At 36.4% G+C, this 27,352-nt stretch overlaps 1 protein-coding gene across 1 annotated transcript in view; it reads right to left on the reverse strand.

Annotated features, from left to right (window-relative positions):
* The window catches only part of MSH2 (mutS homolog 2), a 67,276-nt gene that overhangs the window by 15,797 nt on the left and 24,127 nt on the right, over nt 1-27,352 (reverse strand). The window contains exon 8 of the mRNA XM_057742806.1: nt 13,910-14,019. Within this exon, the coding sequence (XP_057598789.1) occupies nt 13,910-14,019 (110 nt within the window). The remainder of the gene's footprint in view (nt 1-13,909; nt 14,020-27,352) is intronic.

The raw sequence follows: 27,352 nt of genomic DNA on the forward strand, positions 1-27,352 counted from the left end.
TAACAGATGTAAAGAGTCCTGTTTATTAGGAGCTCAGACCTCTAGATATACAAAAATTATTCCTACGAAACAGACATAGTACAAATGATAATTTTGTCACTAACAGTATTCATTATTTTTATTTGTATTTTCCCCTAAACCATGTTTAAAGACTGTAACAGAATGTTTAGTTTTTGCCCAAATCAAGGATCCATCTTAAAAATCTCAGAAAGTTAGCTCCTGAAATCCCTTTTTGAAACAAAATGACTAAAGCTTGAACAGGCAAAATTATGAAAGAATATTTTTTAAAAAGAGTGAACCCTATCCTTATAGACATTAAGAACTATAAAAAGATCTAATTTTATGTAAAAATGAATGTTTTCTAAAACAAAGAGATTTTTTAAAAGTCAGTAAGTGAAACTGATATAAATTTCTACCAATTACTATCCACTTAATCAGAGCACAACTTCTTCACATACCAAAACTGAACCCCACAATAAGGAAATAAAATCACAATACAGAAAGCCAGCAAAAAAAGAGAATAAAACATTTATCAAATAACTTTCTCAATTTAAACCAACAAAAGATTTAATTATATAATATACTAAAATTTAAAATTTCAGATAAATCTAATTTTTTAAAAGGCAAAAGATTTGTAAAAACAGCTTTGCAAAATTTAAAAATGTAAAGGTTGACATTTTCTTTTATAAAAAGGCACTTGTTTGCATGTATGAGAAAAACATCAAGTCATTAAATGGGCAAGCATAAAAACATACAACTCACAGATGAGAAAATAAGTGGTAAACTAAAACCATAGAAAAATGCTAATGCTCCATAATAATAAAAGACATGAATATTTAAGCAACCTTAATATATTATTCTATAGCTATTTTTTTAAGGGAAAAAAAAAGCCTATCACCAAATACGAACGAGGCTACAGTGAAATTAGTATACTCATTCATTTCTGGTGAGAATCTAAGTTGTTATAACCTTTAAAAAAGAAAAAGCAATATGCGACAAGACTCAGAGATATTTGTTATACTCTGACATAGCAATTCTACTCCTAGGAATTCAATCTAAGGAAATAATGCAACAGAAGCAAACAACATGGGATGAATAAAATCTCTACGGATTTATCTGTTATAACAAGATCTGGAAATAATAGAACATCACAATATTTGCACAATGGTACATCAACAGAATGTTATACAATTATTTAAACAAACAATGAAGATGATCTAGAAACAAGGACCAAGACTTACGATAACCCAAGGAAAAAAATAATGCTACAATGGTGGATTGACAATGTTACAGAACTGCCTTTTTTCAATGAAACGAGAAGTGAGGCTGAGCCAGGCTAAATTCCTATCCTCACTCCCACCTTCCAGAAATCCACTGGCGAGTCAACAAAACCCTGAGAAATCTCACTAATAATCCCAGCCCAGCGATAAGAGAGTTGAAGGGGGAACTTCCTTGGTCAGACAGGAGAATACTATTCTGAAAATGCTGCTGGGAAACCCAAGTGAAGCAAGAGAAAGAAAGTGATGATTGAGCTCTAACTTACTAAACACCCTTAGGCCACACACCAAATGGAGTATCCTTCATTAATGCCTTACTCCTACCAAACAATGGATAAGAAAATATACCACCCAACTAGGTGTTCTAACTTAGAACTGAGGTATTCTAACAAACAAGACATAATGATCACCCGCCTAGCACCAGAAACACACACACCCATTACACCAGACTACACAAAGGAAACAGAACAAAATAAACCCAGGCTTAGAACTCCAAAACAGGAAAATGAATCAAGAAACAAGATAAAAAAAGAGAAGTTAGAGCTTAACAATATCATTAAAATACAAATGAATACAACATAACAGAGAAGAGAAATTGAATCAAATTACCTGTACTGACATTACAAAAAGACTTGATATAATCAGAGAGAATTCACATAAAAGAGATTACAGGAATTAGAGAGAACAAATATGAAAAATACTAGAAATCTTCAAAAACAAAAGCAAAAACTCCACTATCCTAGAAATACTAGGTAAAATAGTATAAGCACTTTTTCAAATAAACGTATAGTTGAGTTAGAGAAGCCTAGATATCTGAGCTCCTGCAAAGTACAGAGTCCCCAGCATAGAGCAAAGCCGGGGGACCATTTTAAAAACTTACTTCATGAGAAACGGTAACAATTAGGGAAACCGGCTTCCATCAGCCTGGGCCCCTGGGAAAGGGAAGATGGGGGCAGAATCTCCTCTCTGACAATGTGTAACTTTTAAGCCTGCCTTTACTATATATATAAAAGGTAACTAATAAGAACCTATGGTATAGCACAGGGAACCCTACTCAATACTGTGTAATGACTTATATGGGAAAAGATTCTAACAAAGAGTGGATATATGTATTTGTATAACTGATTCACTTTGCTGTACAGCAGAAACTAACACAACATTGGAAATCAACTATACTCCAATAAAAATTAATTTTAAATAAATAAATAAAGCAAGCCTGCCTTCACTGGGGGTGGGATTTCAAATGTCTGCTATTTGTCTTTGCAGTGAAAAAGGCTGCTGGTTGTGGTCACTTCTATCATCCCCTACTTCTATAGGAATAGCACTGACAATATTTCACAAGACACGTAACTACTAAGAACAAAGTCTACATTTTCCAGCTTTGCTTGCAGCTGGTGTGGGCATATAACTGAAAGTAATAAATCCTGACCAATAGAATGTGAGCAGAAATGATGTGTACCATTTCCAGAATGTATCCTCCTCTTCCCCTTTAGTCCTCTCTCATTGGCTGGAATAAAGATAAGGTAGTAAGCCATCCTGGACCTTGAAGATGAAGGCAACACCCTCAGGATGCTGGAGAAGTAAAGGGGACAGGTTGCAGAGACAGTGGGGCTGCCCTGCCAACCCTGTGCCCCTATGCCCACACTGTCCTGATAGAATATTAAACCCCTATTCCTATTTAAGCCACTGTTATTTATTTAAGGTTTCTTTTTCAACAGCTAAATCTTTGCCCTAACGAATGTAGAAAGCTACAGGCTGAGAAGTTAAAAGTTTTCCTGGGTTAATTACATTTGCAGGGTATAAGGCAAAAGCAAAGGCAAATTTTATATGAGGCGGTATATGATTTGCCTGTATGATCTGCACAGAAGGAAACCAGATAAATGAGAATTCATAATCTAAACACACTTAACAGACAAAGAAACAAGCCACCATGAGTAAGAGAGTCCAAAAAAAAAAAGAAAAGAAAAGAAAAGAAAAAAAAAAAAAGGTAAGACTCAACAGAAAGAAGGTAAGGAGCAGATTTAAATCCAAGAAATTTTTGAGATGGAATATTAAGAATAAGAATGGAACACACGATCAAAGAATAACTTCCTGCTTAAAAAAAAAAAGACTAGGCAGACTTAGAAATGAACCAAACCACTTCTATAAATGAAAAGTTTAATCAGTAAAAAGAAAAAACCCAATGGGATTGTGAAATAACATATTAGAGTTGAAGAAACAGACCATCTGAAGTAATCACAAAGAGAGCATCACAGACACATGGCAGAAAGAGAATGCAAAAGTCTAACACATGTCTAATCATATGGGGTGGCTAAAATGTTTCTTTGGCTTTTAAGTAAAAATAAAAGACACATTTTTCATTTTCACCAAGAACTTTACTGAACAATGTATTCACCCTTTTATTCCACTACCCTTCTGCCATATTTCAGGCAATTCCATAATTCCATCTTCCCAAAACTTTTTATCTTTTTGAACGAAGAACTGTTACAGGTGCCTTTTATGGTCTTCCAGGGAATTGAAATTTGTTCCATTAAGAGAATTTTGTAAAGACCGAAACAAATGGAAATCTAAAGGTGCACTGTCTGGTGAATATGGCGGATGAATCAGAAATTCCATACAAGCTATAACAGTTGTTTGCCTGGTCATCAAAGAAACATGCGGTTTTGCATTATCCTGATGGAAGATTATGCGTTTTCTGCTGACTAATTCTGGACACTTTTTGTCGAGTTCTGCTTTCAGTAGGTTTAACTGGGAGCAGTACTTGTTAGAATTAATCGTTTGGTTTTCCAGAAGGAGCTCATAATAGAGGACTCCCTTCCAATCCCACCATATATACAACGTCACCTTCTTTGGATAAAGACCTGCCTTCGGTGCGGTTGGTAGTGGTTCATTTTTGCTTGCCCCATGATCTCTTCCGGTCTACATTATTGTACAGTATCCACTTTTCATCGCCCATCACAATTTGTTTTAAAAAAGGAACATTTTCATTATGTTTAAGTAGAGAATCGCACGTGGAAATACGGTCAAGAAGGTCTTATTTCACTTAAGTGAACCCAAGCATCAAAGCGATTCGCATAACCAAGCTGGTGCAAATGATTTTCAATGCTTGATTCTAAGTATGTCAGCTATCTCCCGCATGGTATAACGCTGACTGTTCTCAATCAATGCCTCAATGTGATCACTATCAGCTTCAAATGGTCTACCCAACCACATTGTCTAGCGAGAAATCTCCAGCATGAAACTTCACACACCACTTTTGACACATTGGATCAGTCACAGCACCTTCTCCATTCATTGCACAAATCTTTTTTTGCATTTCAGTTGCGTTTTTACCTTTCTTGAAATAATAAAGCATAATGTGCTGAAAATGTTGCTTTTTTCTTCCATCTTCAATATTAAAATGGCTACACAAAAATTCACCAATTTTGATACTTTCTAAAAAAATGCAGGGCTGATATGACAAGTGTCACATACAATCTAACAAAATTGTTTTGAATGAAGTTAAAGACAACTAAGCGCTACTACAGCCATCTTACATCAAAAAAATCGAACGAACTGATTGGCCAATAGTTTTAGAAATCCAATTCAGTCCAATAGTTTTAGAAAAAGAAAATGAAGAAACACAACATTCAAAGGCATAATGACTAATATTATTTTCCAGAACTGATAAAAGACATGAATTCTCTGACTAAGAAAATGCAGCAAATCCAGATGGGAAAAAAAGAAAAATCCACTTTTGGACCCAGAGCAGTTAAAGGAACCAATACCTGGGAACAAGACTTGTAAACAATAATAGTGCAAGCCGAAGGACAATGCAACACAATCTTACAGGTACTGAGGAACAGCATCTGTCATGTGGAAATGTACACTCAGATAAAATATCCCTCAAGAACAAGGGTGAAATACAGATATTTCCCAACTAACAACATTTGACTAACAGACCCCCACCCCCACCCCCACCCCCCCCACCCCCCGCACACACACACAATAAAGGAACTCCTAAAGAATGTCCAGGAAGAAGAAATGAATAGCAAAGAAAACGGTAAGCACATGGGCAAATCTAAACTTAACAACAACTTATAGAAATCTAAGGGGTAAAAAAGACAGAACTAGAACATCAGCCAGTAATGACAAGATATCATCTGATCCAAGGTATTCTAAGGTCCTAGTATTTTGGGGGAGAAGTAAGAAGATGCTGATAGGTTTTTGACTTTGATGAGTTATGCATACACTTTTTTTTTAATTTGTAAATAATTTCAAACTAGTACATGTGTGATAGGATGCAAGAGCATGAAAAGAGGCAAAACAGGAATCTTTAAAACCCAATCAATATAAAAGTAAGAAAGAATGAATATGGGGAATCAGGAAGAATAGGAATTACAAAATAATTTGATAGAAGTAAATAAAAATTGCCCCTTTAAAAAAAGATTATCAAATTAAATTTTAAAGTAAATAAAATGCAGCTATAAGTTCTACCTAAACCAAAAAAACTCACAAAAGGATGGCAAAAGATATATCATGTAAAAACCAAAAAAGAGGGACTCTGGCATTGCTTTCTTATTATCAGACAAAATAAATCTGAGGCTAAAAGCATTACATAATAATAGCATTACTATTATTTAAATGTCTCTAAGAATGATAAAGGTTCAATTGCCCCCCCCACCCTGCACACACACACACGACAGCTCCATGCCTTGAAAACATATGAAGCAAAAATGTATTGAATTATATGAAGAAATCCACATTTCTCTCAGTAACTCAGCAGATTAAAAATTACCAAGTATCCAGACAAACAACTAAAGCCTTATCAAATGGACACACAGAGAACTCTGCAACCAAAATTAGGGAAACTGACACATACCAAGCTTGGAAATTTAAAAACTTATTTCTAAACAAATGACAAACCAAAGAATAAATGATAATGGGAATAAAGGACTTAAAACTGAGTAAGAAACTATACCTCTCAAAACATAAGGGATGCATTTAGCTAAAACAACACATAGAAAGAAAAGTATAATCTTAAATGCTTACTAAAAAAGAAAAGGCTGAAAAAATAGTGAACACTCAAATAAAGAGGCTGAAAAGAGACCAAAAATAGATGAAATATATATGTAAGAATGGAAATTAATGGGGAAAAAACACACAAAAATACCCAAAGATACAAAAGAGGATTTTAAAAGTCACAAGTTGGTTCTCTAAAAGACAAACTATGGAAAAGGACAAGTGTCAGGGGAGGCATAAACAAATTATATTAAAAATAAACAGGAAATCTATCTGTAAATAGCGCAGTGCTTTTAAAAATAATAAGCAATCACTATGAACAACTTTTGGCAACTGGAAACCTCAGAAATGTATATCTCCTAGAAAAAGGTCTAGTATTCAGAATATAAATTGAACTCTTACAACTCAACAACAGAAAGACAAATAACACAATCTAAAAATGAGCGACGAATCTGAATAGACATTTCTCCAAAGATACAAAATGGTCAACAAATACATGAAAAGATGCTTATCATTTAGACACCAGGAAATGCAAATCAAAAAATAACCTTCACACCAACTAGGATGGCTATTAAAACAACAAAACAAAAAAAAAGCACAGAAAATAACAAGCATCAGCAACAATGTGGAGAAACTGGAATCCTCATATTGCTGGTGGGAATGCTAAAGGCTGCAGGGATTACGGAAAACAGTTTAATGATTCCTCAAAAAGTTAAACATAAAATTACCATATGACTCAGCAATTTCACTCCTAGGGATACACCTAAAAGAACCGAACAAATACTTGTGTATGACTGTTCAAAGGAGTACTATTCATAATAGCCAAAAAGGAGAAACAACCTACATGTCCATCAACAAGTGACTAAACAAAACGTGGTGTCCATACAATGGAATATTATTGAGGCATAAAAGAAGTCATTCACAAAAGGCCACGTATTGCATGATTCCATTTATAAGAAATGTCAAGAGTTGGCAAGTCCATAGAGACAAAAAGTAGATTAGTGGTTGCCAGCATCTAGGGAAACTGGGAATGAGAGTAACTGCTAACGGGTAGGGTTTTCTTTCGGTGGTAATGAAAATATTTTAGAACTAAGTGGTTGTGGTTGCACAACACTGTAAATGTACTAAATAACAACGAATAATATGCCCTAAATTGGTTGATTTTATGTAAATTCCCCTCCAAAAAAAATGTAACCACTGGAAGGGAAAAAAAAGGAAAGATATAATATTTGTGGATGGAAAGACTCAATTTTGTAATGATGTTGATTCTCTCCTAAGTTAATCATTAAATTAAATGCAATTTCAATCAAAATACTGACAAGACAATATTATTTATAAAGTTTAGAAATAACCAATAGTACATATTATAGTAATGAAGGGCATGAAAATTATAATAAACACCAATTCCAGGATAGCACGTAATCCTGTGGAGGGATGTATGCAAACAGGACTTTGTAGTGAGCATACGAATGTTGATTATATTAGTATGACAAGTATCTTACAATCAAATTTTAAACTTTTAAATACCTCAAAAAGGAGGAAAGTGGGTGGAGAAATTAACAGGAGAAAGGATGTGGACAGAAAGAAGGGGAAAGGAAGGAAAGGGGGTGGGAAGAGAGAAGGAAAGAAAATGGGGTCAAGGCCCAGAGTGGGCCAGGCAGAGGAAAAGGGGAAGGTGAAAGTGGGGAAAGATTAAGGGGTGAAGGAAAGAGAAGAGGAAGGAAGAATTCTTCAAGCAACCAGGCAGTAAGAGCAGATCACCTGGAATGTGGGGAAGGGGAGGAGGGTAGGGATAAGGGGGCGGTAGTAAATCAAAGTGATAACAGACATTTCAATAATTCTGAATGTCAGAAGAAAGAGGTGTTTTACCTTCAAAGTTTAGGAAAGATGTAACTATAATAATGAAGATTTGTTCAAGAATAAAGCTACACGACAGATACACTTATCAAGCATGAAATAATTCAAAGACTATAATATACATCAACCTTTCTTTTTAAAAAACCCAAAACACCTGAAAAACAAATCTAGCCAAATAAAAGTGGAATCAAGCATTTTAAACCCAGGAATGAAAAAACCGTGGTAAAAGGACATGGTAAGCACTGAATCCAATTACATATAAACGTGAACATTAAACAGGCTGGAAACTGGAATTAAGGCCACAGACATATTGTGCGTATTTTAGACCTGGCCAGTGTAAAAATATAACTATTAAAAACAAAGAGGTATGAAGGGAATTCTATAGAAGCATATACAAGAGTGGTCCTAACTGCTCAACTTTCACAGCAAGTAATTAATACTCCAAAACTGAAACATGTCTTACAAAGAAATCTCCAATCTCTTCATTTTTTCTAATGTAAGTTTCTTTAACCTATGTTTTAGATTCTTTTCCTTCTCTTGTGGTGAAAAATCATTCATTTGAAGTTCAACAATTCCCTCCCATAATTTTCTTTTTCTGTTACACTGAAAACCATTAAGTTGTATCCTTTTAAAATTAAAAGTTCTCTAATTTATCTGTACATCTGTCTGTAGGCAACTGTAAAAAGACCATTAGCTGTACCATTAGCCGTGTCTCAATGGGTGCACTACGAGGATTTTGAGCGGGACAATACTTTATTGTAAGGGACTAAAACACAAAATTTCAACATCTGTCCTCTAAACCTTCAATACTCTGCCCATACTTGAGAACAGACTAAATAACTGACAATTATTTCTAGGTGGTAGATGCAAAGGATATTTTAAACTTCCATCTCTCTACCTTGCTGCATTGTGTGAATGCTATTTTATATAGGTATCAGTTTTACAAAAACAGTGTTTTGTTTTTTAAAGGACAACTATAAGAAAAAATGTCAACATGTTTTGACAGTTAATTCTAGGTCGCAGAATATGAATACTTCCCTTTTTTGTATTTTTTTTGTTTCCAAGTACAAAAAATTTAAATTATTTATATGTAGTATCTTTATAACTTACATATACAATAATGATATAGTTGTATCAGGATTATTCAACTGTAGCTTTTTAAAAACTATTTCAATTTTTTCTGTCCCAGTATTTTCAATAAAAATTTACCTTAAGTCATTACTTTTCAGGGACTTCCTATGTGGCGCACTGGTTAAGAATCCGTCTGCCAATGCAGGGGACATGGGTTCCATCCCTGCCCCAGGAGGATACCACATGCTACAGAGCAACTAAGCCCGTGCGCCACAACTATTGAGCCTGCGCTCTAGAGCCCGTGTGCCGCAACTACTGAAGCCCACGCGCCTAGAGCCCGTGCTCCACAACAAGAGAAGCCATGGCAATGAGGAGCCCATGCACAACAAAGAGTAGCCCCCACTCACCGCAACTAGAGAAAGCCCTTGCGCAGCAATAAAGACCCAGTGCAGCCAATAAATAAATAAATATAAAGCTAACATTAAAAATAAGGTCATTACTTTTCAACAGTAGATGAAATATCAGTAATAAGTATATGTGAAAACTAAGATTCAAAGATAAAATGGTCCAAATACATAAAGGTTTAAAAATTTAATACATCTCACTAAACCACCCAGTAAACTAACATTGCTTACTTTTTTGTGAAAAATCATTGCCTTTTTGAACCCCGTCTTGGGGTAGATTTGCTCTATATTTACTTCAAAAATAGAAAATCTTTCTATAAGATTTATGGAAAGCAGCCACAAAAATACCTGACACATTTATATAAAAAGCTAAACCCAGGAAAAAATAAAAATTAACCCAGCCACTCATATAAATGACTGCTCCTCTCATCACATGAATTCCTAAGTGCACAGCTAAAAAATATGAAATCGTACATGAAACAATTGATATCCTCTTGAGGTTTTCTCAAAGTGGTTCTGAGTCATGTAATTGAATGCCTAAATTCATTACAAATATCTACAATGACAGTGAAGGGTTGAATTCACCTTATAACCTGAGCTAAGTTTAAAAGTTAGTAACTGAGAATAAAGAAGATATTATACTAGGTCAACTCCCTAGAGACTCTATAACAGGTTTTAACTAGGAATTTGATTTATTTAAAAGACAGTATCATACTATAAATGAAAGCCTATAGTTATAGGACAGAATCTCAGGAGACACTCTTGGTGGTCTTACAACAGTTATTTCCCTCCTTCCCCCTTCCCAGTAGTGCCCTTACTTTGTGTATCTCCAACGAGAGACATAACCTACTCCTGGGGATCTTAGGCCAAACATCACATTCTATTTCTCTGGCCACAATCACTGCTTAAATAGTCCCATCAAGACAAACTGCAGGACTCTTTCTTGGAACGTGGCATGAACTGCTACTGGTAGGTAGCCATCCTAGAGCCAAAAGAGGAACCAGCCTTAGGTCAAAATTTAAATCACAAAAAAAACAGACAAGATCAAGAAATTAGGTCCTTTGGATGGCCTCACAGAGCCGCTGAATAAAGCAACTCTAAGTAAACTCTATCGTATCTCTAGACTTAAAACTTCACAAGCCAAGTTATATCGAATTTAGATTACCTGCAAAAATAAGAGTCCTAACTGATATTAAGTTTAACCTCAAAATAATCTACTCAGAAAATTAAAAAAAAGGAAACCCACAACTCACATCTTAACTGGCACAGTACATAATGTTGAAGGGGTCCACAATATGTCACTGTGTCATAAAAATTATATTGAGATGAAAGCAGCAGAGTAGACTTTGTTTCTGAACTCTCTTATTTCCCTAAAAGCAGAGCCTCCCCAAAAAACTGAGTCGTCATTAAGTCCTCTCCCAGGGAGTTTCACAACCAGGGAAGTCAAAACTATCATATCTTCCATCTGTTCGCCAAAGAGCTCATTTATCTTTCCTAAAAGCCATTTGTTTTCCAGTAAGTGCCCTTTCTCCCTCTCCCCTTCCCCTAATATTCCCAAATTCTAACAGCATCCTTGAGTCACATTTTTCTGTGAACTCAAAATCTGTTCTCTTACTAATCTGGTTTTTTTTGGGGTGGGTCAGTTTAATTAGCAGTCCCCCAAACAATGAGCCTAAGAGAGGAGAAGAAAAGTTTTTCTTCCCCTACAAAGTTAATTAAGCTTAATATTCTACTTTCAGATTTAAAAACTGGGGCTTGTCATACCTAAAGTGATAGCAATGAAATAAGGACAAATGACCTCTTCTTTCCCAGCCTATATCCATCCAATTATTACACTGCTGACCTTCCCAATCCACACTCTTCCCAGACATTTATAAAAACCTCACAATGCTCTAATCCCATAGCATCATTAAAGAATGAACACTGACTACTTTACAGTCACAGCAAATTCTAGTTTAACATATATGTGTTAAAAATCCTTAACCCACAATAAGGATAATATAATGGAGTTGAAGAAAACACATCAGACTGTTAACACCATTCTTCTGAAAAGAGGGAAGGAGAAATATCAAGGAAGGTCATTTTTACCTCTATATTTCTTTGTAAACTTTTGTTTCACTTGTTTTAATACTATGTGTTCCATTTATAAGTAGAAAAGCATTAAATAAAGAAAAACACTTTAAAAATTTATATCCTGGTATTTTAAATATCTTTCTGGAAAACCACCCACAAGCACACTAATATGACTACCCACAAGCACACCATGCCTTAACAGTTAAGCATGTATCAGAATCACCTGGTGGGCTTGTTAAACCAGCTTGCTGGGCTCCCAATGATCTAAAAGTTGTGCATCTAAAAATCATTCCACTAACAGCAGCATTACAGAGGAAACAAGAGCTAAAACACAAGTTTTCCTAAACAAAGGATGAATGATGTAAGTTTTGTTTGCTCTTCTTTCTCTAGTTTCTTTAGGTGTAAGGTTAGATTGCTTATTTGGGATTTTTCTTGTTTCTTGAGGTAGGATTGTATCGCTATAAACTTCCCTCTTAGAACTGCCTTTGCTGCATCCCATAGGTTTTGGATCGTTGTTTTCATTGTCATTTGTCTCTAGGTATTTTTTGATTTCCTCTTTGATTTCTTCAGTGATCTGCTGGTTATTTAGTAGCGTATTGTTCAGCCTCCATGTGTTTGTGTTTTTTACAGTTTTTTTCCTGTAATTGATTTCTAATCTCATAGTGTTGTGGTCAGAAAAGATGCTTGATACGATTTCAATTTTCTTGAATTTACCAAGGCTTGATTTATGACCCAAAATGTGATCTATCCTGGAGATGATGTAAGTTTTCTGATTGCTTACCCTACAAGTAAATGGAAAAGATTGCCCTATCACTGACAAAATATTACCAGAAAAGAAGCATTTCTACCTACACCTTCTCTCTCTCTCATGTGCCTCTAAAATCCAAAGAGCACAGAGTAAATGGAGTTTAAATTCTTTAAATCTGTTAATGATCCAGTAAAAACAAAATAAACATCACATACAGCAAATGTTAACTCCAATTAATCCAGTTATTAAGAAGAATGCAGATTGGAGAACTCGAGGTATGGGAGGGGGCGGGGGGTGAAGGGGAAACTGAGACGAAGCGAGAGAGTAGCACAGACATATATGTACTACCAACTGTAAAATAGTCAGTGGGAAGTTGTTGTATAACAAAGGGAGTCCAACTCGAGGATGGAAGATGCCTTAGAGGACTGGGGCAGGGAGGGTGGGGGGGACTCGAGGGGGGGGAGTCAAGGAAGGGAGGGAATACGGGGATATGTGTATAAAAACAGATGATTGAACCTGGTGTACCCCCAAAAAAATAAAAAAAAAATAAATAAATAAAAAGAAGAATGCAAAGAATCTATTCTTTAATAAGAATAATGTAGGGACTTCCCTGGTGGTGCAGTGATTAAAACTGTGCTCCCAATGCAGGGGGCCCGGGTTTGATCCCTGGTCAGGGAACTAGATCCCACATGAATGCTGCAACTAAGAATTCTCATGCCACAACTAAGGAGCCTGCCTGCCACAAATAAGACCTGGTGCAACCAAATACATAAAAAAAAAATTATAAAAAGAATAATGTAAGCACATATTCCCGGTATGCTCATGTTTAACAAGAAATTTAGTGTAGAAAAATTTCAAAGTATTAGTATTTAGAGTCATGGTTAAGTTTTTAGTATACAACAACTACTCACAAGATACACCCATACTCTAACCTCCTCCCCAAAGACCCTCCCTACATGGAAAATAAAACAAGAGAAGCTGATTTCTCTTATGTTCCATATTTACCTCTATACCCTTTCCTTTTCCAGTGAGTATAATTTTCCTTCTTTCTCGGAATTAAAACAAAACTCAGCTTGCATATGTTTCGTTTTTTTTTGTTTGTTTTTTAGCTCTTTATTGGAATATATTTCCTTTACTCTCTTGCACCAGTTTTTGAGGTACACCAAAGTGAATCAGCTATATTTATACTTGCATGTGTGAAGTCTTTTATTTATGAAATTTCTTTTAACCAGGCCACTTATGCCCAATATTCACTTACTGTTAATCTTTCTTAATTTTCACCCACTAAAACAACTGTTATTAAAAACAAGTTTAAAAATCTTTTCCCATCACTTCATCTTACATCCACTGTCTCAAAGGTGCCCTGTAAAAGTGCCTTACAAAATTAAATACTAAAAAGAGAAATCTGGAAAGTTTTCTGATGTGTCTTTACTTTTCAAAACTATTCTGCTGCTTGTTTTAAACAGTATACTGCATACCTGATCCATATCTAAAGTTGTTTCTATCATTTCCTGAAACTTGGAGAAATCAGAGCGAAGATCAATAAGAGGAGTCACAAAAACTGCCAACAGCAATGCCTGATGTTTTCCTAAAAGAAAGCAAAAAGTAAATAAATAAATAGGTCCTATTTTTAAAAATACAAAACTACAAATCATGAAAATTTGCTATAACGAGCAGCATTTGATCCCAAAAGCACAAGCTGTGCAGCAGATCTCTCAAGTTACTACTTACTCAGGCATCTTAATTCAAATGTGTTCAGTACTTGTATAGTAAGGGGGATGATCTGGCACTCACAGCTCCCTCCTAATAACACTGCCTCCCCCACACGTCTGTAATCGCCTTCATAAGAGGTACTATAGCTGCAGAAATATGACATTAATTACAACCAAATGAGCTGCGTTTCTTTTTAGATTTAATAACGCCAAGTCGAAGTCATTAAAATACCTCTAACTTACCTTATAAATCCCTAATTTCCATTATTAATACAGCGTTCCAATTAACAGAGGTTTAATCAAGCCACAAGTAAATGGAACTTTGCTTGATGCCGTTTAAGAGCACATGCTGAGGAATTGTGTGAGGAGGCGTAAGTGAAGCAACTAAGTCTATAGTGTGAAAGGCATGAGTAGAAAGACCTGGAAGCCAATCCCTGCTCTGGTATCTACTGGCTCTGTGATCTGGAGCCACCTTTTGCTTGTTTATTACAGTGGGAGTAATAATAACAGCTACTCAGAAGATGAATAAATAAAACAACTGCACAATACTTAGCATATATAGTACTTGACACAATGGAAGCTCAGCAATAGTTACCACGTATTATTATTGGTTATAACACAAGGATATTTTTCTGATCTCCAATAAATTCCCCTAGAAGACACTGCATGTGATCCCCAACATACTGCATTTCACTCCAAAGCAATAGCTCCGAACCTTTTCCAGATGTATCGGTAGCTCTTGATTGAGAAAATAACAAAAACGCTACGATGGCAGTCAGCAAAACTATTATGAGAATTCATATTTTATTATTAATCACAACAGCATCTAGACATATTTAGAAAATAGTACATATGTGTGAAACATTATTTAGACAGTCTATAAACAACACTTTGCCCACGTAATGTCTGTTGTGCTACAATGCCTGGTTCTTTATTCTGAATTAGCTCATATGCTACTGGTAAAGGGGGGAATGAAGGCAGCAAAACATGGTGGTGGCACTGGTTCACGAATGATTTCCCCCCAGTCCATTAATGTTTTGAAGAGATCAAGGGCAAGCTTTCACACAATTGAGAGTAAGCTTAGCAACATACAAAGACCTCAGAGTAGCTGGCTTAATGACCATTATACCTTCCACTATGTTAGGATATGTGGAAAGGCTGAGCATAGATGAAGAGTACAAAAACATTTGCCAGTGTTTAAAAAAAAATTTTTTTAACTGAATTCTGCACACCCTGCTTCAGATTTTTAACTTTGTTGAAACTGACATTTATTTGAAGCAAATGCCCTCAAAGGGCGTCTCAAAGGAGGAAACGAGCCCCAGACTTTCAAGCTGCAAAGCCACTCGATGCTGGTACTGAGTACAAATGCAATGGAGATTTATGCAGGCTATTGATTTCTATTAAAATTTCCATATATTTAGGGGTCTACCTTATTTCTAGTTTTTTCTATAAGTTCTGTTTTCTAGCACATGACTTTAAAGAAGGTAAGGTTTTCCAAGAAAACACAAGTAGTATTATCATAGAAATACCACTATAAACTGAAGAATATGTCCTCCAGCCCCTCACACACACAGACCCACCTTGCTGCAGCTCTTCTCAGAGTTAAGGTCCCTTCTCTGCTCACCTGCTCCATAATTCTGCAAGCCTTCTAGCATCTTGAATTCCTTCCCCTACTTGCAATTTGTACTGAGCCCCAGTTGCCAATTTCCAACTGGGTTTTGTTTTTTCCCCAACAGGTTATGGTTTTAATTAAAAATAACAGCTCTACTGAAATATAATTCATATACCAAACAATTCTCCATCTTAAATTGTATGGTTTTTAGTATATTCATAGATTTGTACCACAATTGCCACAATTTTCAAACTCTGTCATTGCCCTCAAAAGTAACAAGGAACCCTGTACCCATTAGTAGTAACTTACAATTTCCCTCCAGCCTCCTGTCACTCCTCCAAGCCTACGCAACCACTAATCCACCTTCTGAATCTATAGATTTGCCTATTCTGGTCTTTTCATATAAATGGATATTATATTGTGACTGCCTTTTTTCACTTCACATGTTTTCAAGGTTCATTCATATTGTATCACACATCAGTACTCACTCCTTTTGACTGAGGAACAAATATTCCATTTCATGGATATGCCACATTTTACTTACTTATTCATCGACTGATGGGCACCACTGGGTTTTGATAAACTCCATTTTCCACTAGTTACCACAGGAAAAATTTAAAGGAATGCTGCTGTGTGCCTCAGAAACTGCTGCAGTGTTTAGGTCAATAAGCATAAGTACTTACATTTCTATAACAATCCAAAGCATAATTTAACCATTATCAAACATTTCATCATCATTTACTATGATAAAAATTATAACAAATTTCAGGATAAACTAAAAGCACATAAGTCTACCAAAACTAAGTGGTTCATTAAGATATACTCCTGGATGATGTCCAGGCCAGCTTCTAAATCTAAACCTTAACTGGTGTATTAACACCAGTTCTCGGACTTATTTTCTCCATCTTGCCTGTGTTCATGCCACTTATTCACAGATTGAGAGAAATACTAAGGAGACTATCCTCAGTGAATTTAGAAAGGTTAATTTTCAGGGGAATTCCCTGGCGGTCCAGTGGTTAGGATTTAGCGCTTTCACCGCTGGGGCCTGGGTTTAATCCCTGGTCAGGGAACTAGGATCCCGCAAGCTGCCGTGGCTATTTTCAAGTGGCAAAAACATCACTGAAAACTACTTTGGCATGTGTATTACCCCAAAATAAAATGTTGCACTTTCTTGATATACTTTAGAATTTTCCTTTTATGACATCTATCAAAATTATATTTTTGTGTGATTATTTGTCCAATGTCTGTCTCCCTCACATGCTATAAGGGCAGAGACAAGACTGTTTTGGGGTCCTATCACAGCCTAAGCAGCTAGCAGCATCAGGAACACTGTGAGTACTCCAAGTGTTTGCTAAACCTTCTTGCTGTTTCTGCTTCTCCCTTATCTTCCCTAACAACCTCTGGATACTAGTCCTTTGCTATGATGTAAGCAATTAATCAATTTTTGCTAACATATCTTTATTAGTATAGACACTAAAGTAAAATAAGAACACTGTAAACTTCCAGGATCTCAAATAACAATGGTTTAAAAAAAAAAAACAAAAAAACAATGGTAAAGACTTCCCTGGTGGCACAGTGGATAAGAATCCACCTGCCAATACAGGAGACATGGGTCCGATCCCTGGTCCAGGAAGATCCCACATGCTGCAGAGCAATTAAGCCCGTGAGCCACAATTACTGAGCCCACGAGCCGCAACTACTGAAGCCCACATGCCTAGCGACTGTGCTCCGCAACAAGCCCCTGCACTGAGAAGCCCACACACTGCAACGAAGAGTAGTCCCCACTTGCCAAAACTAGAGAAGGCCTGTTGCACGGCAACGAAAAACCAACACAGCCAAAAATAAATTTTTAAAAATAAATAAATAAATAAATAACAATGGTAAGACAAAGCATCTTGAACTCCTGGCACAACCATGCATCATTAAGAATTTTCCCATTCTTACACTACTTAATTTTCAGTTTCCTCTCTGGCACACTCTCTCTCCTACATTACAGAGTATTTTCTCATTCTCCCAAAAGAAGTTTCAGAAGGCCTATTACATGTCAGAAGTTGGGCTGGAATACTCGTTCCTCGGGCACAAACTACACTCTTAGGGGTAGGGAAGAGATGACACAGTCATTTAAACTAACTACAAAGAAGGATGGCAAGTATAAAGACAGGGAAATACAGGGTGCTTTGGAAACACATAACCAGGACAGGAGGGTACCCAAATGTAGGAACAAGGTAGGCCTACCCAAAGAAATGACTCTGAAGGTGAAAATCTAAAGATGAAGAGAACAAAGCCAGGTGAGACAGGAGGGGATAAATGTCTGAATCTAAAGGAACAGCATATACAAAGGCCAATGAGCATGCAGTGTGCAATCCGGAGGATGTTGAAGTTCAGTTGAACGGATGCAAAAACAAATGCAATTTGTTTTTTCAAATTGCAGACCTTTCTCCACCATAAAATTAATTTAATAAATCTTGGCATACTTCAATTAAAAAAATTGGAAATGTCAAAGTACACTGTATTATTGTTTCAGTTTTACATATTATTTCAGTTTATACATTTTATTATATAATCATTTCAGTGTTTATATATACAGTGTCTACATGTTGTTAAAAACAAGACAACAGGCCCCAAATGGAGTCGCTTATGCTAAGCCCCAAGTCACTAAATCGAGGCTTACCTTAATTACAGTTTCAGCTCTCCCAGAAACAGAATCTTAAACCAGCCAATCAGGAATCACCTGATCAGCACCAGTTAGGTAATACGCCCGACAGACCCCTACAATCCCCTAAAGGAAAGTAACCTTAAAACAACCAACCCTCTTTTTATAACTTCCTTAATTTCTGCTCCCTTCTGCCTATGAAAGTCTTTCATTTTGTACATACAGCTCTAGAGGGTTCCTTTCTATCTCCTGGATGGGATTCTGCCTGATTCACGAAGTGCTGAATAAAGCCAGTAAAATCTTTAAAATTCACTCGGCTGAATTTTGTTTTTTAACAGTGCATAGACACACCCATGGGTATGCACTGAGTCAAATGAAAATGTATATCTTACTGTGAGATGTGTTCAAAAAAGCCTGAGCAACACTGGCAACGAGCACTAGGAGGGAAAGGAGAGACAGAGAGAGAGGCAGAGGCAACAGTTTATGAGGCGCCTTTCAAACCACTTCACACTTTAAGCCTAAAGACAGTGGAAAACTCCTGAAGGGTTAATGACACATTTATTTTATTTATAAATATATTTATATATTAAGAAAGAGTTGGCTGAAGCAAAAAGAATGGATTAGAAAGAGCCAAGATAAGGGATAGTAAAAGCATTAGGAGGCTGACAGCAGTTCAAGTAAGGAACACTTATAGCCTGCACTCGGGTACTGGCAGTGGGATGGAAAGGTGTCCGAGGTGAAGAATATAGAGGATGCAATACCAACAGGACTGAATAGGAGTAAGTGCAATGAGGGAGAGGCAACAGTCAAGGCTGATTCCCAAGGCTTAGGCCAATGGGTAGATCATGGGGCCATTTACTGAGAGAGAACACCAAAAGAAGAGTTTAGACAGAAATTCAGAGTAGGCTTTGAAACATGGGCCCATATGGGAAATCCTCAGTCAGAATTCCCATTCAGTGGTAATCAGGTGGTCTGACCAGCTGTAGTCCACTTTAGTCTGACTGCGACTTCCCTAGCTCATCAGAATATCAGCCCACCATTCTGCCTCATTTATCTGTAACCTGCTGGGCCCCTTTAGGCACCTGAGCTTGCAATGCCTGGTCTTATTCACCACAGGCAGACACCAACCACACCACAGGCCCCCACTTCCCACCACAAGAAGCCTTTCCCAGATCTGTGTCTGGCAAAGTGGAGGCTGCTGGGTAAACTGGCTGTAATTACACCTAAATTACTGATACTTACTGGTAAACATCTTCTCTCTCAAATCATTTACATTTTATTTATCTGAGGAGTAACTGGAAATGCCTGACAAAATAATTAAGAAGAAGACACTAAGATTTTTCTAATCAAGTTAAATGAGCAAGTCACACTAAAATCAAAATGAACTATAAGATAGTTCTGGATAACAGATATGAGATGCCTCCCTACCTGTGTCCTCCTGACACTACCTCGCGTCTAAGGCCTTACCAGGACAGATCTGCTGAATCAGACTTTCCAAATAGCCTACAAGCAGGAAAAGCAACCTAAAGTCTAAATTAATTATAAAGTTAGTATTAACATCCTTGTTCTAGTATTTTGGTAAATGGTAATAAAAAGACATGAGTTTCAATTAACAAAGATTTAAAAATTTATTCTGTGCCCACGTTCCCTTGACTAATTTAACATAATTTGCTTGTATTAACTCCAATCTAGAAGTTTTAAGTACAATTAAACTTTATCTGACCCTTCGAATATATTTATGAAATAGATTTAAAAATTCATGTAAGTGTAAAAAAAGGCTGGCAAGATGCTAATGAAAGTTTACAGTATTCACATAAATACGAGGCTGGAGCCAAATTACCAAATTAGCAAAGAAGCCAACAGCTGAAGTGCAGTGAATCATGGTAAAATATCAAAATAATTCAATCGCTCTGAATGACCACCCTCAGCACAAGGGCGTCTCCGTTATGCCTCTGCTACCCTGCGGTTCTGGCCTCTTATCCTCTCTCATGACCCTTGCCCTCTCTCCCTTTTCAGATTCTCTGGTCATGTCATCCCTTTGTTGAGCACAGCCACCTGTCTCCGTTCCTTCACTTGCAGGTAACAATGTCTTTTTCCAACAATATACCTTGTTTTCCTTTATTACTATTATCATTTTGACAAAACTAATTTTCTTTCCTCTGCTGACTTTCTCTTCTGATTCCACTGATTAGTTACGAGTATCACTTTACATCATGCTAGTCTCTGTGAGATAACAGAAAATCCATACAGGTCTCTGCCCCTGGTTCCTGATACAGAGTTCCTAAAACCCTTGTGATTTCCTAAGTGATAAGAGCACTAGGAGCATCTCTTGTTCTAATAAGGTGACCCAAGGTGGGCTCTTGAATGCAGGCTGGTCACCAGAAAGACCAAGCCATGATTAGGAGCTTGGAATTTTTAGCTCTACCCCTGCTCCCACCCCTGTCATCTAGAGGGGAAAGGGGCTGGAAATGAAGTTAATAATTGATTATGCCTACATGAGGAAGCCTCCTAAAACCCCAGTAGTGGCAGCTGGGGGTGGGGTTGGGGGGGGCATTATTCGGTTTGGAGAGCTTTCAGGTGGGCAAACACATCCACCAGGAGGGTGACGCACCTCAACTCTACAGGACAGAAGCTCCTATGCTCAGGACCCTCCCAGACTTGCCCTATCTCTTCATCTGGCTGTTCATCTGCATCCTTTATCAATAAACTGGTAAGTGTAAGTGTTTCCCTAAGTTCTGTGAGCTGCTTTAGCACATTAAACCCAAGGAGGGGGTCAGTGGGACCTCATCTGTAACCAGTTGGTCAGAAGTACAGGTGATATCTTGGCTTGAGACTGGGTGGAGACATTGGGGGACACCAGTCTTGTGGGATTGAGCCCTTAACCTGTGGGATCTGATGCTATTGCCAAGGAGATAGTGTCAGAACTGAGTTAAATTATAGAACACCCAGTTAATGTTACAGAAAATTGCTTGGTGTGGGGGGAAACCTCCACACATTTTATGACCAGAAGTGTAATTGATGAAGTTTCTGAGTGTTATGCCTAGACCTCTTTTATCTCGTAAACGAGTTTTTATTGCAGTTTTGTGTAGGGATGCATATTTTGCATTATAACAGAACTGACTGTATGCAAAAGTGTAATAGAATATATTGGTGGGATAAAAATGTACTAATTGTATGTTTAATAAACAACAGTACTGACTTTGCAATAGTAAAAATAGTACTAATTGTCAGCTGCCATAATTTAACCTCTATTACTTGACGTTACCATATTTTAAACATTAAAAATTATTATTTTAAAATCTTTATAATGTATAAATTATATTTAGCTAACATCTATTGTTATTTTAAAGTTCCAGGAAATTATTACGCATACACTTTAAAGGTTTGTGTACCTCTCAGGTTTGTTCTGATTTTGTGTTTTTCTGTTAGTAAAGTCCTAAAACTATTTCTGAGCCAGGTTATGCATTTTTTTCTTTGAATAATAAAAGTAGTAATGTAAAAATGTCAACTCCCAGTCTAACTCTAGAAGAGAAACCTCTGTTAATTTTTTTTATCATTCCAGACTTTTGCCCTTTTGTCTGCATTTTAATGGCAAATAATTGTACATTGACAAGTTACTTTTCCAGGAAGCTTTACTGATTTACAGGTCTAGTCACAAGATCTACAAGAAAATTTCTCTGCATCCTCACCAACACCACTTGCTTTTTATTATGGTGATTAATTAGTGTATTTTGGTGATTAGTTAGTATATCTTGTTGGAAATGTTTAGTGGGATCTGGGTGCAAGGTCATTTGAATGGAAGAACAGAAATGCGGAGATAATATGAATTGGCTCAGGAATATAACTGTAATGTGAAAGCTTTCATCATTGAAGATAAGATTAAAGATAGTGAAGGTAATGATCTAAGTAATGGGAGGACAGGAAAGAAGACATTTAAACTATACTCTACCCAAAAGATAAGATGAGAAAATTGCTATAACAATTGATGTGTGAGAGGAACGAAAAATAATCTTAAGAGGTTAGGACTGTAAAGGAACTCAGTTTTCCACCTGTTATCCCATCTTTCTGTGAGTCTTTCTCCTGAGTGTCTCCTTTACTACTCACACAGAACACTTCACCTCTGGTCACCAAGTGCGTGGAGGTTTTCCCCCACACCAAAGGATTTTCCATGACACTAACTGGGTAAGTCAATTATACTTCCATAAAGAAATAAATAAAATTTTTAAAAAATGTTTTAAAGGATAGGAATGTAATAAAACAGCTGTACAGTTTTACACGTTAAAGTAAACGGATAGGAAATACAAAACTGACAAAGTGAGAGAGTAGCATAGACATATATATACTACCAACTGTAAAATAGATAGCTAGGGGAAGTTGCTGTATAACAAAGGGAGATCAACTTGATGATGGGTGATGCCTTAGAGAGCCAGGACAGGGAGGGTGGGCGGGAGTTGTGGGAGGGAGGGGATATGGGGATATATGTATAAGTTCAGCTGATTCACTTTGGTGTACCTCAAAAAAAAAATGTTTTAAAGGATAGGAATGTAACAAAACAGTTGTACAGTTTTACACATGTTAAAGTAAATAGATAGGAAATACAAAACTACTACAATAAATAATGCATTTTACCTCACAAAAGACATGAAGTTTGCTTGTGGAGGTGGACTTCCAAAAGGCTGAAGCTTGTGAGTTACTGTGAAATAGTGAGAGTCGTCTGAAGTAGAGTGCAAACACCAGATGTGAATGAGTGTGGCTCATAAATACACGGTGAACTGAGATCACCACAGACGTTTGAGGAGGGGTGTGTGTGTGTGTGTGTGTCTGTGTACATTTGTGTATTCCTGTACAGCTCAGTTCAGCTGGGTGCAATTTTCTACATTCACCCAGTGTTTCCCATGGGCAAAATGTGCATAAGCAACACAAAATTCACATTGTGCGCTAATTATTTCCTAACACATGAACTACATGAGCACAAGTCTTCGTTGTCAAAGAAAGTGTTAAACAGAACTGACCTTGTATAATTTTGTTTAAAGAATAAAACAACATATACCAAAATACTGATAATGATTACCTCTGGATGGTAGAATAATTATGACAAAGAGTTTACCTTCCTTTTATAAACTGATAAAGACAAAATTTAAAGAAAGTATCTCCAAAATACAAAATCCAACCAGATGTTAAATTGTAGCTTTATAGGCTAAAGTTTAAAAAGTGCTACATTAAAAAAAAAAAGTGCTACATTAGTAAAGCAGATTCCTTTTCAGAAATGCCAAATAAATTGCTTTCATGTTCTTTTCTTCTATTTAGAAGGAAGCTGAGCAATCAGGTTAAAAGGGGGGATTATTATTAGACTAACTTACCTATATTATTTAGGGTTAAAAAGCAATGGAGATAAGCAGAAGGAGATATGGAAACCATTAAACTGCATGATGAGGGCAGAGAAAGCTTCACAGAAAGGGTGATATTTGAGCTCAATCGTCAATATTAGTAGGGTTCCATCATGTAGATAAGGTGTAAAGGGCATTTAAGACAAAGGGAAAACATGGAGAAAAGCATAAAAAAGCAGAACAGTCTGGAGAAACAGTATAGTGAGAGGGGTAGGTGAGGGAGTATAAAGGAGGCTGACTGAGAAGTAGCAGCCAGGCCAGGCACAGGAATGGAGCTTCTGGTAGGTTATGGGAAGCAAATTAATGTGTTCAGAATTGAAAGGGAAGAAATGACGTGATCAGACATGCTAAGAAAGATTACTATGGGTTCACTGAGGAGGATGCAAAGACCAGGGGAGGGAAGACAGCACATGTAAGGTTTTTAAACATATTAAAACAGAAAAGGATGATTACTTGGATGTGGGCAGAGGGAAGAGGTACATACCTCAGTATGATAGCTGTTACAATAAAATTCATCAACAAAATAATCTGGATACTTAAGAGTTGTTTTAAGCACTATCAGATATTTGCTCCAAATGCAGAATATCATTGTTTTAGGTTGTGCCTCAACTTGTAAAAAAAATTTTTATGTGAAGTATAGTTAATTTACAATGTTGTGTTGATTTCTGCTGTACAGCAAAACAATTCAATTATACATACATATTCTTTTCCATATTCTTTTGCATTATGGTTTATCATGGGATATTGAATATAATTCCCTTTGCTATACAGTAGGACGTTGTTTTTTATCCATTCTATATATAATAGTTTCCATCTGCTAACCCCAAACTCCCAATCCTTCCCTCCCCGACCCCTTCCCCCTTGGCAACAAGTCTGTTTTCTATGAGTCTGTTTCTGTTTCGTAGATAGGTTCATTTATGTTGTATTTTAGATTCCATACAGAAATATTATACGGTATTTGTCTTTCTCTTTCTGACTTTCTTCACTTATTATGATAATCTCTGGATCCATTCATGTTGCTGAAAATGTGTGCCTCAACTTTTCAATTTTAAAAGACATGAGGAATAAGGGGGCCAAGTATACTTTTCTTTTTAAAAAAAAAAAACAGGAGAAAGACAGTTTAGAGTAGAGCTTTTATCACTCAATGCAAATCTACTTTCTAAACTGTTGCTGCCCTCTGCTGTCTCTGAATTTATTTTCATTTTTTCCAGGAATAACATTAAAATAACATCAAACCTAGAGTTAATCAAAACCAAAACATCACAAGATGGCAGAATACACTCAATTTCTAGTAATATACAAATGTATTTTTTAAAACTTTTAATGATTTTATGATTTTACTTTTAAGGACAGTGCATTTGGTTTTTCCTCATAAATTAGCCTCAGTTTTGGGTTTTTCCATGAAGTCAGTAGGCTAAGGAGGTATGCTGAACTCTGCAAAATGCCATTTTAAACTCAAGAGAGGCACATGGAAAGATGCTCAACATCACTAATCATCAGAGAAATGCAAATCAAAACCACGAGGCATCACCTCACACCTGACAGAATCGCTATCATTAAAAAGACCACAAATAAGAAATTGTTGGCGAGGATGTAGAAAAAAGGGAACCCTCATATACTATTGGTGGGAATGTAAATTGGTGTAGCCACTGTGAGAAACAGTATGGAAAAAAAAATAACTAAAAATAGAACTACCGTATGATCCAGCAATTCTATTCCTGGGTATATATCTGAAGAAAATGAAAACACTAATTCAAAAAGATACACACACCCCAATATGCCTAGCAGCATTATTTACAATTGCCAAGATACAGAAGGAACCTAAGTGCCCATCAATGGATTAATGGACAAAGGTGTGTGTGTATGTGTGTGTGTGAGAGAGAGAGGGAGAGGGAATACTACTCAGCCATGAAAAAGAATGAAATTTTGCCATTTGCAACAACATGGATGGGCCTGGAGGGTATTATGCTTAATGAAGTAAGTCAGACAGAGAAAACCAGATACTGTATGTTATCATATATGCGGAATCTAAAAAATAAAACAAACATGAATATAACAAAACAGAAAGACTCACAGATATAGAGAACAGGCTAGTGGTTACCAATGGGGAGAGAGAAGGGGGGATGGGCATTTTAGAGGTGGGGGATTAAGAGGTACAAACTGCTGTGAGTAAAATAAATAAATTACAAGGATATATTGTACAGCATAGGGAATATAGCCAACATTTTATAACTTTAAATGGAGTATAATCTATAAAAATATTGAATCACTATGTTGTACACCTGAAACTAATATAACACTGTAAATCAACTACACATCAATTAAAAAAAAAACTCAGAGTATAGTTAGGTTCCCAGTGACAAGGATATACCTAGATTCTCCAATGTTCCATGTTACTGAAAGAAAAAAACATAGCTCTTAGCACCACAAAACTTGGAACAGTCTTCCTCCTCTAATATTTTCTAGGCTGGGTGAATTCAAATACCTTAACTGGACATCAGTTACCAAACTGACAATGTGAAGCATTTGATTTACATAATGTTATGATCTCTCATAGGTCTATACAACTTAAGTGTAACACTGAAAAAGTAGGGAATTACTGCCTTGTTGAAAACTCTCAAGTGCACTAAGCCACACACTTGCAGAGAGGTTGATGAAGAGAGCCAATTCCTAACCTTCATGCTTATCCCAGGGAATGAGAAAAATTCCCCAGAGCATGTGCAGAGCAGTATTTCTTTCATTTTTTGGAGGGGCAGGGTGGTTTATATATGCTTTTGAATACCCAATGAAAGTTACAGATCCTTTCCCCTTCCAAAAATATATACACACAAAATTTTGCATAAAATTTCAGGATGCTTTCAAGATCTCATTCAAGGAAAAAAAAAAAAAAAAGAACTCATTCAAGAATCCCAACTTTAAACTTTCAGGTATTGAGTGAAAAGAGTGCCAAAAACAGAACGGAGGGTTGTGGGGGGGACTACATTTAAGAGGAAAGCAAAAAATAGAAGGATCCAGCAATTCCAGTTCTGGGTATATATTTAAAGGAAACAAAATCATTATCTTGAAGAAATATCTGCACCCCTACGTTCACCGCAGCATCATCTACAACAGCTAAGACATGGAAACAACCTAAGTGTCCATCAACGAAGCAATGGATAAAGAAAATGTGATACATATGTACAATGGAATACTGTTCAACCGTAAAGAAAGAAATCCCGCCATTTGCAACAACATGGATGGACCTTGAGAGCATTATGCCAAGTGAAAAGAGTGAGACAGGGAAAGTCAAATACTTTATGATCTCACTTACATGTGAAATCTAATAAAACCAAACCCATAAAAACAGAACAGGCTGGTGGTTCCAGAGGCAGGGGGTGGAGGAAATGGGTGAAGATAGTTAACAGGTATAAATTTCAAGTTATAAGATTTAAGTCCTGGCAATGTAATGTGACTAGACACATTAAAGTCCTGGTGACTAATTAAAAAAAACAAAACAAAACTGTATATTTGAAAGCTGCTAAGAGATTAGATCTTAAAAGTTCTCCACAAGAAAAAAA

Source organism: Hippopotamus amphibius, chromosome 7 (assembly GCF_030028045.1).
Source record: "Hippopotamus amphibius kiboko isolate mHipAmp2 chromosome 7, mHipAmp2.hap2, whole genome shotgun sequence".
NCBI lineage: Eukaryota > Metazoa > Chordata > Mammalia > Artiodactyla > Hippopotamidae > Hippopotamus > Hippopotamus amphibius.